The sequence below is a fragment of the Belonocnema kinseyi genome, chromosome 7 (assembly GCF_010883055.1).
Source record: "Belonocnema kinseyi isolate 2016_QV_RU_SX_M_011 chromosome 7, B_treatae_v1, whole genome shotgun sequence".
Taxonomy (NCBI): Eukaryota; Metazoa; Arthropoda; class Insecta; order Hymenoptera; family Cynipidae; genus Belonocnema; species Belonocnema kinseyi.
In genome coordinates this window covers 22,778,456-22,793,892 of record NC_046663.1, presented here as the reverse complement: position 1 = coordinate 22,793,892, position 15,437 = coordinate 22,778,456, and the positions used below count along the sequence as shown (strand labels likewise).

At 24.7% G+C, this 15,437-nt stretch overlaps 1 protein-coding gene across 1 annotated transcript in view; it reads left to right on the top strand.

Moving 5' to 3' along the window:
* The first annotated feature begins 4,961 nt into the window (after positions 1 to 4,961).
* LOC117177332 (WASH complex subunit 2C) overlaps positions 4,962 to 15,437 on the top strand; it is a 126,442-nt gene continuing 115,966 nt past the window's right edge. The window contains exons 1-2 of the mRNA XM_033367957.1: positions 4,962 to 5,125; positions 9,270 to 9,407. Of these exons, the coding sequence (XP_033223848.1) occupies positions 5,123 to 5,125; positions 9,270 to 9,407 (141 nt within the window). The 5' untranslated portion in view covers positions 4,962 to 5,122. The remainder of the gene's footprint in view (positions 5,126 to 9,269; positions 9,408 to 15,437) is intronic.

Below are 15,437 nucleotides of genomic sequence, written 5' to 3'. Positions count from 1 at the left end.
AAGAAAACTTCTTCCACCAGAAGGTTTTGATACAATCTGGTCCCGGTGCGGAATAGTTCTTCATCCCTGTTAATACTTTTTTCACCTCCTCGGTAGTGATGGATGGGTATTCTTTATTAGGTGTTATGAGGGCAACACATCTTGATTTTATTCACCTCCCTGCCTCGACCGTGTATGTGTCTGTTATTAAAGCGTAAAAAATTGTTATATAAAAAAATTTAGTTTATCCATGCTTTGAGTGGAAAAATTAATAATAAAAAAACAGAGGAGACAAGATTTCGTAAAGTCAAGATCTATAGAATTTAATAATCTTTAATTTAAAACAAAAAATTAAAAATCGCAAAAAATTGAAGGCTCTGAAAATTTTCGACTAACAAAAGTGCATTTCCTCCAATTGTGCGTCTTGAGTACAGTACGTTTGTTTATAGAGTTTAATAGCTTATAGTCTATTTATTTTAGAAATTAGGTTTGCAATAATTTAATTAACAATTTAATTCAAAATCTCCTTTACATTTTTTAATAAAATTATTAGGGGTTGTATGCAGCGAGAAAAAATCTTTCAAGGTTAAGCAATAAATAAATTATTGAACTGCAAAATGTATATATGACGTTCGGTTCAGTTTAATTAAATATATACATTATATTAAATAATATTATATCCATTTTCTCATTTATCAGTCTTGTCAATGACTTTTTACCAAATTATGCAATCAAAACATTTTAGTTCAAATTAATATTACTGTTTAAAAATATTTTTTCTTTAAACTTGAAATTGTTAAGATTTTAAAGGTACAAAGATTCTTTACTTTGCAACTCAAGTTGTAGTATATGAAGTTCGAACTGCTTTCAAAATGTATTTTAAAATTAAATTTTATTCGTATTAAACTACATATTTTTATGACTTTTTCTTTGTTTAAATAATTAGTAATAGTTACTCTTATTTTTTCATTTATATATTTTTTGTTTATTTGCAAACAGCATCAAGTTTTGAATTATTTTTGCTATTTCTTAATGCAATTCAATGAAAAAGACAGACCTACTGTTGGTGGCGCCATCTATTAGATTAGTTTGACAGAAAATTCCCCTCCGGATCGTAAGAAAACAGAAAAGTGAGGGCAATGCATGGGGCTGATTTTATTTCAAAGCAGAGAGACATATAAAATAGTTGTGCGCGCAACCCAGTCATGTACACCGTCTCCTACTATATTCACATGGACATAGACCTGTGATAGTATTGGAGTGTATCTCGTTTCAAATCTGGGATCACAGGTTTCAGGCCGTATTAACATTTTTCACAGAAAAAATCGGTTTTTAATCAAGAAAAAAAAAATAGATTCTAAAGGTTCATAATTTTTGAAATCATTTTAGGTAACAATAACAGTTTACAACAATATGTATATTATAAAATAAAAATTACTATAGTTTGAACAAAATTTAGAATCTTTTAACAATTTTATATTATTTTTTATTTTTTTGTCGGAAATATGTATTTTTATTTATAAAATTAGATTATCGAAGACGATTCATAACTTTTAACAGTTGTAGGTTATGTTCAGATCATGCAGAAAAATGAGTATTTTATTTAACCCTTATTTGACACTTCGCTTATGTGACATACTTGACACATTGGGGTGCTTTGTTCCCCAGCGACAAAAATTGTTATAAAAAATAAGTTGTTGATTATTTTAAGTTGTCAATTTTTTTATAGGTTCTTAAGAGTACGCTTCTTGAAATTATATAGATGATATGGACAAAAAGTAAAATTAACTGTAGTAAAAAAATTGAATTGTCCGAAAAAATCGAAAAAATGACAAGTTTTACAAAAAAACCGTAACTTTTTTTGTTTTGTTTAAAAAATGGCTAAAACTTCATCTGAGTTCGCTTAAGATATATTTGTACAAGAAAAAAAAGGTTTCCTTGGTGATCCCTGAAAAAAGGTATTTATTCTTAGAAATGGATGGAGGAATTTCGCTAAAAAATGAGTATTGTATTAGTACCAGAATAATGAGTAATATTTCTTGTTTCAAACCAATATTTAAAAGAGTATGGTTATAAAATCGATTCAATATGTTAAAAATGACATAAAAAACGTAACCACATGGATTATGAAACCAATTCATCTTTCAACTGTCGGTACAATCGTCGCAAGGTACATAACTGTGCTCCTTGCAAATGGGACGGTGACAGGCTGAGCAACTTTTTCGGCCTTTTCGATCTTCTTTTCTTTTACAAAGTACGCAACACATTGCAGAAGGTAGATTGATGCGTACTAAAGCTCTTTCAGCCTGAATATATATATTTTTTAATTCCTGCGATGCCAAGTCTAACAGTCCTTCGGAGCGTGCCCACCGCATACCTCTGTTCCAAGTACGATGTTACGAGACGGATATATATATATATATATAAATTTTCCAGGCAGTCGATCGCCATGACCTTGGCATCGTTTCCGTCATTTTTCAGATTGCATTTGAGCAAAATTCTCGCGTTGACAATTGCCTGATCCAACATACCGCAAAAATACATTGCCGGCCACCTGCAGGTCTTCACAGCCACAGTACAGGAATGACAAAACTGGTCGAGACTGTCCGTTCCTCCTTTTGTTGTGTTATAATGCCTAACAATATTCAGCTTCTCATCCGTTGCTTCCTGGGTACGCATGAAAGCGGAAACAACGAGGACAATTTGACTTAACTTCTTGTTTTTTTGAGCGTAGGAGACGAGGTTAAAGTCCTGCGTATGGCAAACCTTTGTATTTGGCCGTGTTCTCGGCGCAACTATGAAGTCGTATACCCATTGTCACAAGTAACTGAATAGCTAGTGCTGTAAATCGGTTCAGTGACCAATCGGAAGTAATATTCTGGCCGCAAATAATACGGCATCTGAATTTAAAAAAATGTTATATACCGTTAAAAAATTAGACATTGTCTAACATAACATACTTAGTTTTTTATTCACTCCGATGTCAATATATGGAAGAAAAAAAATTCACTTCGATTTCACCAACTCAACCTTACTTGACACACTGGGGTACAGGTGATCCCACTCGACTTGGGACGGCTGTCGCAGAAAGACTGATCACCCCAGTGTGAAAGCCGCAGAAAAACTTTCCAGCTGGTAACGGATGACGTCACAGGTCCATTTTCTTCAGGTCTAGATACTCAAAAATGTATGAAATGTAAGTGATTTTCTAAGACGATTCATCACTTTTAACAATTTTAGGTTATCTTTGCATTATGCAAAGATAATATTATACAAAGATAAATATATTCGTCGAGGTATATTTTTCGCGCGAATACAAGTTCGAAATCAGCCAATCAGAATCACCATTACAACAGAAACACACAGAAGCTAGACATATTGCAAACAGAGCATACGGTTAGCTAATCAGAGGTTAAAAATTCATGGTGGAACCAGTCATCTCTGGTGGAACGCGCCACAAGTTAATCGTAATTAAAACGCTGATTAAAAAATTTCATAATCATCGTTTTAATCACGATTAACTCGTGGCGCCTTCCACCGTGAATTTTTAACCTCTGGTTAGCCAACCGTATGAATACAAGATATCGTTATAAATTCGATCAATAATTCACACTCTACTTGAACTTCAACTTGGAGGTTATGTTGACTCCCGTTAATCGCTGATTAACTTGCTAATCAGACAAAAATGACCGCTTAAGTTAATCGAAGATTAGACGCCTTTAATCATGTTTTAAAAGTTGGTGGAACGAAATCTGCCGATTAAACTAAATTAATCAATGATTAAAATTTAATCACAGTTGGTGGAATCGGCCCTTACAATTTTCTATTACTTTTGTATTTTTTGTGAGAAGTTTGTATTTTTATTCATAAAGTTAGACTTTTAAAGGCGATTCATAACTTTTAACAATTCTAGGTTATATTTAAAGCATACACAAAAAATTAGTATTTCATTTAAAGAAAAGTCATTATAGTTTGAACAATATTTAGAATCTTATTTTGACCATTCTTTTCATTATTTTCGTGTTTTTCGTCAGAAATTGGTATTTTTATTTATGCAAAATGGAATTTTTAAGTACCATTCATAACTTTCAACAATTTTAGGTCGTGTTTGCATTATGCACAAAAAATTAGTATTGTAAAGTTTCCTGAACTATTTTTTAGAATGCTAGCATTTTATTGAAATAAAAATTATTGTATAGTTTGAACCAGATTTAGAATCTTTTAACAATTTCTAACTATTTTAGTATTTTTCGTCCAAATTTGTCTGGGTCAATAATTTAAAAAATTTTAATAAATATTCACAAATTTTAACAACTTGAGGTTATGTTACGGTTATAGAAAAAAATGGTATTTCAAAACAGAGTTCATTATAATTTGAATATTAAAAACCTTTTAACCATTTAAAAACAAAAAACATCAGACTTTAAAGAAGATTCACAATTTTTAACTTTTTTAGGTTATGTTTGCATTATATACAAAAATCATTATAGTTGAACAAACCGCAGAATTTGTTAACTATTTCAGATTACATTAACGTGTTCACAGGAAATAGGGTTTTAAAAGAAGAAAAAAAATATATTTTAAAGTCTCGTATATATTTTTTTAATAGTTTTAGTCTACACTAGCATTTTACGCCAAAAACTCGTATTTTAAAATAAAAATTTAGTTTCAAGAAGATTTACAATCTCATTTTAACAACTGAAAAACATTTGTGTGCCTTTCCTGGGTAATTGCTATATTTTTATAAAATTAGATTTTGAAAGACGATTCAGAACTTTAACAGTTTTAGGTTATGTTTGAATTTTGAAAACATAGATTTCTTTCCGAACCTAGATAATGAAAAGAAATTTAAATAAATAAAATTTTGACCCCTGTCGACACAGATTATTTTTGAACTGTCGCTTGAATAGTACGCTCCTGTCATCGAGAGTTTTGGTTTAGCGATTGCGATTTAAAACCCAGTCTGGTCAGCCTTCCATGGTGATCTGATGACTTTTGGAGGATGGACCGTGACAGTTCTTGTGGGTGTTTAATACTCCAGTGAATTTTCACTAACCTTCGTTAAATATATTATTTGATTCTTTTATGTCGCCGAAGAAAGTCCCGACAGGAGAAGTGCTTGTGTTTAATCACGGATGTAAATATGGTAAGTCTTTTATTATCTTTTGAGGTTATTTGTGAACGTAAACAATATTATCATTTTCTTCATTCACCTTGTGCCTTTTCTGGATAACAAGGGGATAAGAAGCAATTTACAGAGCTTAAAATATTTCCTAGACTGAATTTAACAGTGTCCAGTGGAAAGTTAGCTTCATTTTCTATAAGAAAAATAGCCAAGTTTCTAACCTAAAATTTCTAAGTTATTGAAAATGAAATTGTTTATTTACACTATTATTCTTGAGTGTATAAATGAGCAAAATTACTTTTTATTTTTTTGCAGCCTTCACAGTTTTTCTTCTCTTTTTTCTTGTTTTCCACTTAAATGCAAACTTTATAATTAATCGTATACAATAAAGAAATCCGACTTTCTTTGGTTGAAAACTACAATTACATTTTTTATTGATGATTAATTTTCATTTGTTTTGTTAAAATTTTTTATTATTTTGTTGAATATTCGTTTGTTTGGGTTGAAAATTCAATTTTGGTATAAAATTAAACTATTTGATTAAAAAGTAACTTTTTAAAATGTTTTTGGGTTGAAATTGATTTTTTAGTTGAAAATTTATATTTTTGGTGTTGTAAATTAAATTATTTGTTCAAAAATTGCGTGTTTGGCTTCAAAATTCAAAAATTTAATAAAAAAAGTTTCTTGACTTTCTTAGTTTTTTTTCTCTGGGTTGAAAATTAAACTTTTTTGTGGAAAATTCATCTTTTTCGTTTGAAAATTCGACTGCAGTGTTAAAAATAATTTTTTGGTAAAAAATTGTATTATATTTTGTTGAAAATTTAATTAATTTTTTCAGAATCCAAAAAGCTTGTTAAAACGTAATATTTTGTTTGAAAATTTGCCCTTTTGGCTTAAAAATTATGCTGTGGTAGACAATTTTTTTTTTTTTAATTTCTATTTTTGAATTGATAATTCAACTTTTTTTTAAATGGTCTTTTTAAATTGAAACTTAGAAAAATTTGATTAACGAGATTTCCTAATTGACTGAAAAGTCATTTATATTGGTTGGGCATACTTTTTTGTTGAAAATTTGTCTCTTTGGTATGAAAATTCCATTTCGGTAAAAACTTCATTTATTTAGTTGTAAATTAACTTTTTTCTTGAAAATTCATATTTTTGGGTTGAAATGGATTTTTTTACTTAAAAATATATTTTTTTGGGAGGTAAATTCAATTTTTTGCTCAAAAATTGACATATTTGGCTTGAAAATTAAAAAAATATTACAAAAAAGTTACTTTCTTGACTTTAGTTTTTTTCTTGATTTAAAATTCAAGTTTTTTGTAGAAAATTAATCATTTTGGTTTAAAAATTCGACTTCTTGGCAGTAATTTAAACTACAGTGCTAAAAATTAATCTTCTGTTAAAGAAATGTATTATATTTTTCGGTTAATTCTAAATAGTTTGTTGAGAATTAAAAAAGATTGTTAAAAGTAATATTTTGGTTGAAAATTGTTCTTTTTGGCTTGAAAATTCTGTTTTGGTAGAAAACTTTTTTCTTGGAAATTTATATTTTCGAATTTTAAATTAAACTTTTTTTTGTAAAAAAATGGCTTTTTTGGCTTGAAGCTTAAAAAAATTTGATTAACAAAATTTCTTTTTTGACTGAAAAATCATTTTTCATGGTCGAACATTCAAACTTTTTTTGTTTTGAAAATTCAACTTTTTTGTTGAAAATCCATCTTTCTTGTTGAAAATTGATTTTTTTAGTTTGCAAATTCTATTTTGGTAACGATTTAAACTATTTGGTTGAAAATGAACTTTTTTTCTTGAAATTTCATATTTTTAGGTTAAAAATTCAATTTTTTCTCGAAAATTCATATTTTTAAGAAAATTGAAATTTTTGTTAAAAATTTCTCTTTTTGGTTTGAATATTTATCTCTTTTGGTAAAGTTGATAAAGAACGCAACTTCTTGGCTAAGAGCCGAAATACTTAGTTAAATTTTATTTTTAATTGTATTATATTTTGTTAAAAATTTAATTATTTTGTTGAAAATTGCAAAATTTTTTTTAAAAGTCAACCTTTCTAGTTGAGAATCCTATTTTGATAGAAAATTAAATTTTCTGTTGAAAGAATATATTTTTAGGTTGAAATTAAACTTTTTGGTTCAAAATTCATTTTTTTGTTGTTGAAATTTTAACTTTCTTGTAAAAAATTATTCTTTCTGTCTATAAAATAAAAAAATTTGGTTAAGAAAATATTTTTCCTGGCTGAAAAATCATTTTTCTTGGTCGCAAATTCTAATTTTTGTTGAAAATTTATATTTTTTCTTCGAAAATTTGTCTTCTTTGGTAGCAAAGTTATTTTCTGTTGTCAAAAACGGAACTTTCTGGCTAATGGTTTAAATACTTAGATGGAAATTCGTTTTTCTTGAAAATTTCTATTTTTAGGTTGAAAATTCTACTTTTTTGTAAGCAATTTTGTTTTTTGGGGGTTGAAAATTCAAAAATTTAGTTTTTAAAATTTCTTTCTCGGCTGAAAAATTATATTTCTGGGTTGAAAATTAAAATTTTTTGTTGAAAATTTGTCTTGGGTTGAAAAATCTATTTTAGGAAAAAGTAACTATTTGTTTGAAAATTAAATTTTTTCTTCAAAACTCATATTTTGGTAAAAGATTGTATTATGTTTCGGTAAAAGTTTATTTTGGTCAGAATTCAACTATTTTGTTCAAAAATAAATATTTTTGGTTGGAAATTAACTTTTTTTTTGAAAATTTGACATTAAAAAAAATGTGTCTTTATTTCTTTCTTGACTGCAAAATCATTTTTTTTTGTATAAAATTGAATTTTTTTGTAGAAAATTCATCTATTTAGTTTGAAAATTTATCTCCTTTTGTAGAAGTTTAATCTTTTTGGGTTAAAAAATACAACTTCTTCGCTAAGAGTTAAAATACTTTTTTAAAAGTTAATTTTCTTGTTAAAAGTTATATTATGTTTTGTTCAAATTTTAATTCTTTTCTAGAAAATTCCGTTTTGGTAAATTTTTAAAACTATTTTTTTTAATATTAACTTTTTTTATATCCTATATTTTCAGTTTGAAAAGTACACTTTTTTAAAATAAAAAATTGTTCTTTTTAACTGAAAAAAATCATTTTGGTTTGTTGAAACTTTTGTTAAAAAATAAAGATTTTTTGTTGGAAATTAATTTTTTTATTGAAAATTTGACTTTTTAGTAAAAGAAATTTACCTTTATATCTTTCTGGACTGAAAAATCATTTTTCGTGGATGAAAATTCCATTATCTTTTTGTAAAAAATTCATCTTTTTATTTTAGAAATTTATCTCTTTTTGTAGGAGCTTAATGTTTTTTTGGTTAAAAAATATAGCTTCTTGACAAAGAGTTAAAATACTGTTTTAAAAGATAATTTGCTTGTTAAAAGTTATATTTTGTTTTGTCGAAAATTTAATTATTTTCTAGAAAATTCTGTTTTATTAAAAATTTTTATACATTTGGTTGAAAATTAACTTTTTTTTTATATTTCGTATTTTCAGATTCGAATGTAGACTTTTAAAAAATTAAATATTGGTCTTTTTAACTGGAAAACATTATTTTGGTTGGTTGAAACTTTTGTTGAAAATTTGGTATTTGTTAAAAAAATATATTATATTTCGTAAAAAAATTTAATTATTTTGGTAAGAATTCAAATATTTTGTCAAAAAATTAAGATTTTTGGTTAGAGATTAATTTTTTATTGAAAATTTGACTTTTTTGTAAACAAACAAATATCTTTGTTTCTTTCTTGACTAAAAAAGAATTTTTCTTGGCTAAGAGTTAAAATCCTTTTTTAAAAGTTCACTTTTGGGTAAAAAATTGTATTATATTTCGTTAAAAATTCAATTATTTCGATAAAAATTCTATTTCGGTGAAAAGTTCTTTTTGGGTTGAAAATTCAACATTTTTTGTAGAGATTTCATATTTTCTGTTTTAAATTAAACTTTTTTCTTGAAAATTCATATTTTCAGGTGGTAAATTCTATTTTTTAGCAAAAAAATTGTCCTATTTGTCTAGAAAATTAAAAATGTTGTTAACAAACATTTCTTCCCTGAGTGAAAAATCATTTTTCTTGATTGAAAATTCAGCTTTTTATGTTGAAAATTAAAAATCGCGGAATTTATAAATATTTTAGGATGGATCGACTGGTTCCGATGGCCCTGATAAATCATGGGATCATCCTTGGTGTACAGAAGAAATGAGATTGAAAAGAAGAGAATGGAGTCTGGCTGGTGATGCTGGACTTTTAAAGCATCTTCAAAGTTTTTCAGAAGTACGTCAATTTTAATTCTGTTCTCTTTTCAGCCGCCTTAAGGGCCATTCATCAATTACGTAATTGCTTTTTTTTTAAATTTTATCGGGTTAAGCTAAGACATTTGAAAAGATTAACTTTCAAAGAAAAACCTCATATTCTACAAAAAAAAAAGATTTTTTTTTAAATACTTGAATTTTAAACGAAACAGTTGAATTTTCAATTAAATGAGGTAATTTTTTAGCCAAACTGTCGAAAATTGAAACCAAGTATTACTATTCTACAAAAAAGATTTTTCAAAAAATGCATTGATTTTTCAACCAAACACTTCAATTTTGAACTAAAATGATGAATCTTAAACTAGAATAATTAAATTTTAAATAAAAAAATTAGTTTTAAACTAAAACAATGAATCTTGAAATGAAATATTTAAACCTTCGACGAATTTTGTAATAAAAAAAATAATTTTTCAACAAAAAATTGAATAATCACATTTTCAGTCAAAAAAAAAAAAACAAACAAACAAAAAGAACTTTTAACCAAACAATTGAATTTTTTTACTAAAATTATAGAATATTCAACTGAAATAGTATTTTCATTTTCAATAATAAAAATTTATTTTCTACAAAAAAAAGAAACAAATTTTCAATAAAATAGCTCATTTTTTAAGCAAAGAAATGAATTTCTAATATAAATGATGAATCTTCAATAAAAAAAATAATTTTGTTTAAAAGAGTTTATTTTTCAACCAAGCAAATTTATTTATAGCATAAAAAATGAATTTTTATTCAAAATGATGAATATTTAACTAGAATACTTCAATTACCGAACAGTAAGAAGATAATTTTCTACCAAAACAAGTAGGTTTTAGATTTAAAAACGTCGATTTTCTAACAAAAAAGTCGGTTTTTTAAAACAAAATACGTGAATGTTGAACTAAATAAATTAGTTTTCAATTGAAAAAGACAAATATACATCCAACTTGTTAAATTTTGAAATAGAAATGTAAATTTCCCACTTAAAGTGGAACGGTTCAATTTTCAGTTAAAAAAAAAAGAAATTGAGCTATTTTATTGAAAATTTGTTTGTTTTTTTGTATAAAATAATTTTTTAAACTTAAAATGGAAACACTATTCCAGCTGAATATTCCATAATTTTAGTAAAAAATTCAATTGTTTGGTTAAACATTCTTTTTTTTTACTGAAAATGTAATAATTCAATTTTTGGTTTAAAAATGAGCTTTTTTTATTTCAAAATTCGTCGAGTTCGTTGAAAGTTTAACTATTTCATTTGGAGATTCATTGTTTAAGTTTGAAACTATTTTTTTTTTAATTTCAAATTTAATGATTCTAGTTGAGGATTTATCATTTTAGTTGGAAATTTATCAGTTTGGTTACAAATTAATTTCTCTAACTGAAAATTCAACTGTTTCGTTTAATATTCACGTATTAAAAAAAATCGATCTTTTGTAGAAAATTATGTTTTTCTTTGGAAGTTAATCTCCTTGTTTACAAATTTTTCTTCTTGATTAAAAATTTCAAGTATTCCAGTTAAATATTTTTTAATAATTAGATTTTATAATTTCAAAAGATTTTATAATATTTTAATGCAATTTCAAACAGAATTTACTCACAATAATTAAGGTATTTCCAAAATTTGAAGAGATTTTCGAATATTTAAAGGTAGTCCCAAAGATAAAATTTTTTTAGAAAGATTCTGAAGAATTAAAATTTTGTTTCGAATTTTAAAGATTGTAAGGAATAAAGATTTTACAATTTTGAAGACACATTTAACAGGTTTTAAGGGTTTGAAAGATTATAGAGTATTTTAAAAGAGTGTAAGGAATTTTTTTAATCTTTCGAAAATTACAAGGGATTTCCAAAGATTTTAAATTATTTATGTCATTTTAAGGTATTCCAAGGAATTTTTAATAGATTAAGAAAACATCAACGAAGTTTTAAGTATTTTAATGATTTGATTGGTCTGGAAAAAATAGGAAATAGCCGGAAATTTAATTTAAAAACTGAGAATTCACTTCTGATCACAGTACAATTAAAGTTTTAATTATTTTAATAATTTTGGTCAATTTAGGAAAATGTTTTATGCTTTATTTTCAGTCGCAGAATTTTCAGATTATCAATTCCTTCAATTATCAATTATCAATTCCTTCAACTGAAAATTTCAATGTCCATTTTTGTTGAAAATTGAACTTTTCTTGTTCAAAATTCAACAATTTGGATGAAAATTTGTCTTTTTTAATTGAAAATTTTTATTTATCGTTAAAAATCCACATATCTTGTAAAAAATAAATTTTTTTGTCAAAAATTATCATTTTTATGCAATCTTCTTGTTTACAAACTCAAGTATTACAGTGAAATATTTATCATTTTAGTAGAAAATTCATCTTTTAGGTAGGAAATAAAATTACTTACTTACAAATTAAACTTTTGTGTTAAAATTTAATTTTTCTAGTTGTAGATTTATAATGTCATTTAAAAATTCCTTACTTTGGTTAAAATATGAGCTATTTCATTAAAAACTTGTTTTTTCTTTGAACGAAAAGGTTTTTTTTTTGCGAAAATTTAACTATTTTGTAAAAAGTTTTTTTCTTTTTTGGTTGAAAATTATTATATTTTTTTTCAAAATGAAAATGTCACTTTTTTCCAGCTGAATATTTCATAATTTTAGATACAAATTTATCTCTTTGGTGGAACATTCATTTTTTGACTAAAAATTTAAATATTCAATTTTTGGTTGAAAATTCATATTTTCGGTTTAAATTTCAATTATTCCTGTTGAAAATTCATCATTTTAGATAAAAATTCAACAGTTTAATTGAAAATCAATTCCTTCAACTGAAACTTTGAATATCAATTTTTGTTGAAAATTCACATTTTCTTGTTCAAAATTCAACAATTTGTTTGAAAGTTTGTCTTTTTAAAATTAAAATTTAACTGTTTCGTTTAAAATCCACATATTTGGTTAAAAATAAATTTTTTCGGTAAAAAATTATTATTTTCTTTGCAAGTTAAACTTCTTGTTAGAAAATTCAAGTATTGAAGTTAAATATTTATCATTTCAGTTGAAAATTCATTTTTTGGTTGGAAATAAATTTACTTGGTTACAAATTAAACTTTGTTGGTTAAAATTAAATATTTTAGTTAAATATTTATAATTTTATTTAAAAATTAATTTCTTTGGTTGAAATATGAGCTTATTGCATAAAAAATTGTTTTTCTTTGGGCGAAAAGGTTTTTTTTTGTCGAAAATTTGACTATTTTGTAGAAAATTTTTTTCTTTTTAGGTTGAAAATTCATTTTTTCGTTATAAAATTGAATTATTCCAGTTAAAGATTCATAATTTTAGTTGAAAATTTATCAGTTCAATTGAAAATCAGTTCCTTCAACTAAAAATTGGAATGTCCATTTTTGGTTATTAATTCATTTTTTCTTGTTCAAAAGTTAACATTTTTAATGAAAATTGATCTTTTTAAATTGAAAATTGAACTGTTTCGTTGAAAATCCACATATTTTGTTAAAAATCAATTTTTGTTGGTAAAAATTATTTTTTTTTGCAAGGTAATCTTTTTATTTACAAAATTCCAGTATTGAAATTAAATATTTATCATTTTAGTGGAAAATCTATTTTTTAGGCGGGAAATAAAATTACTTGGTTACAAATTCAACTTTTATGGTAAAAATTAATTTCTTTAGTTAAAGATAAATAATTTTAATTAAAAATTCGTTCCTTTGGTTGAAATATGAGCTATTTGTTTGAAAACTTGTTTTTTCTTTAAAAAAAAAGGATTCTTTTTGTAGAAAATTCAACTATTTGGTTGAAAACTTTTTTCTTTTTTGGTTGAAAATTCATCTTTTGAGTATAAAATTCAACTATTCCAGTGGAAGATTAATAATTTAAGTTGAAAATTCATCAGTTCAATTGAAAATCAATTCCTTCAACTGAAAATTTGAATGTACATTTTTTGTTGAAAATTCATCTTTTCTTGTTTAAAATTCAACAATTTGGATGAAAATTTGTCTCTTTTAATTGAAAATTTTCATATTTCGTGGAAAATTCACATATTTTTTTCAAAATAATTTTTTTTTTGTAAAAAATTTTCTTTGCAAGTTAATCTTCTTGTTTACAAAATTGAATTATTACATTTAAATATTTATCATTTTATTTGAAAATTTATCTTTTTGGTTGGAAATAAATTTACTTTTTTACAAATCCAACTTTTTTGTTAAAAATTAATTTTTTTAGTCAATGATTCGTTATTTTAATTAAAAATTCAGTCCTTTAGTTGAAATATTAGCTACTTCATTGAAAACTTGTTTTTTCTTTGAACGAAAAAGTTTTTTTTGTCGAAAATTTAACTATTTTGTTAAAAATTTGTTTCGTTTTTGGTTGAAATTGATTTATTTCTGTTTTCAAACTGAAAATATAACTCTTAGTTTCAGTTCAATATTTCATAATTTTAGATAAAAATCTATCTCTTTCGTTGAACATTGATTTTTTGACTAAAAAGCTAAATATTCAATTTTCGGTTGAAAATTCATATTTTTGGTTTAAATTTCAATTATTCCAGTTGAAGATTCATAATTTTAGTCGAAAATTCACCAGTTTCATTGAAAATCAATTCCATTAGCTGAAAATTTGGATGTCCATTTTTTACAGAAAATTCATCTTTTCTTGTTGAAAATTCAACAATTTGGATGAAAATTGGTCTTTTTTAATTGAAAATTGAACTATTTTGTTAAAAGTTCACTTTTTTTTAAATCAATCTTTTTGGTAAAAAATATATTTTTCTTTGCAAGTTATTCTTCTCGTTTACAAAATTTAAGTATTACAGTTAAATATTTATTGTTTTGTTGAAAATTCATGATTTAGGTTGGCAATAAAGTTACTTGGTTACAAATTAAACTTTTTGGTTAAAAAGTAATTTTTTAGTGAAAGATTGAGAATTTTAATTAAAAATTTGATCATTTGGTTGAAAAATGAGTTATTTGATTGGAAACTTGTTTTTTCTTTTGACAACAAAGGTTTTTTTTGTCGAAAATTTATTTATATAATTTATTTCTTTTTTGAAAATTGATCTTTTTAATTTTTACTTCATTTGTGTTGTTGGAAATTTTTGTTGTAAAAATATAATCTTTAGGGTTAAAAATGATTTTATTAACAATTAATTTTTATTTAAAGATTCATTATTTTAGTTGAAAATCAATTTCTGAAAATGACAATGTCAATATTTTTTTTCAAACTCTTTGTTTTAGTTAATTTTTTTCAACTGAAAATGTCACTATTCCATTTTTGCCTGAAAATTTATCTACTTGGTTGAAAAACGTTGGGAACTCAATTGTTTTGCAAGAAATTGGTATTTTTGCTTGAAAATTCAACATTTTAGTTGGGATTTTTTTTCTTGGAATTTTTTTTTTGTCGAAGATTAATTTCTTTGGTTGCGAATCGAACTATTTTGCTGAATTTTTTCTTCGTAAAAATTTATTTTTTCAACTCAAAATTAATTGTTTTATTTTTTGTTGGAAATTGATCTTTTTAGTTTGTAATTCATTTGTTTTGTTAAACCTTTTTTTGTGTGAAAACATCATCTTTAGGGTTTAAAATGATTTGGTTAACAATTAATTTTTTGTTAAAGATTCATTATTTTAGTTAGAAATCAATTTCTTAAAATGAAAATGTCAATTTTTTTTTCAAAATTCGCTTTTTAGTTACAAATCAATTTGCTATAACTGAAAATTTCACTATTCCGTTTTTGATTGAAAATTTATCTTCTTCAGTTAAAAATTATACTATTTGGTTGAAAAATCGTCTTTTATGGGTTGAAAATTCATCTTTTTTTTTGTTAAAAATAGATATTTTCTGGTTGAAAACTCACTTGTTTTGCAAGAAATGTGTATTTTTGCTTAAAAATTCAACATTTTAGTTGGGATTTTGTTCTTCATTGATAGAAATTTTAATTATTGCTCTTTTTGTTGAGAATTCATTTTTTTGTCGAATATCAATTTCTTTGGTTGAAAATTTAACTATTTTGCT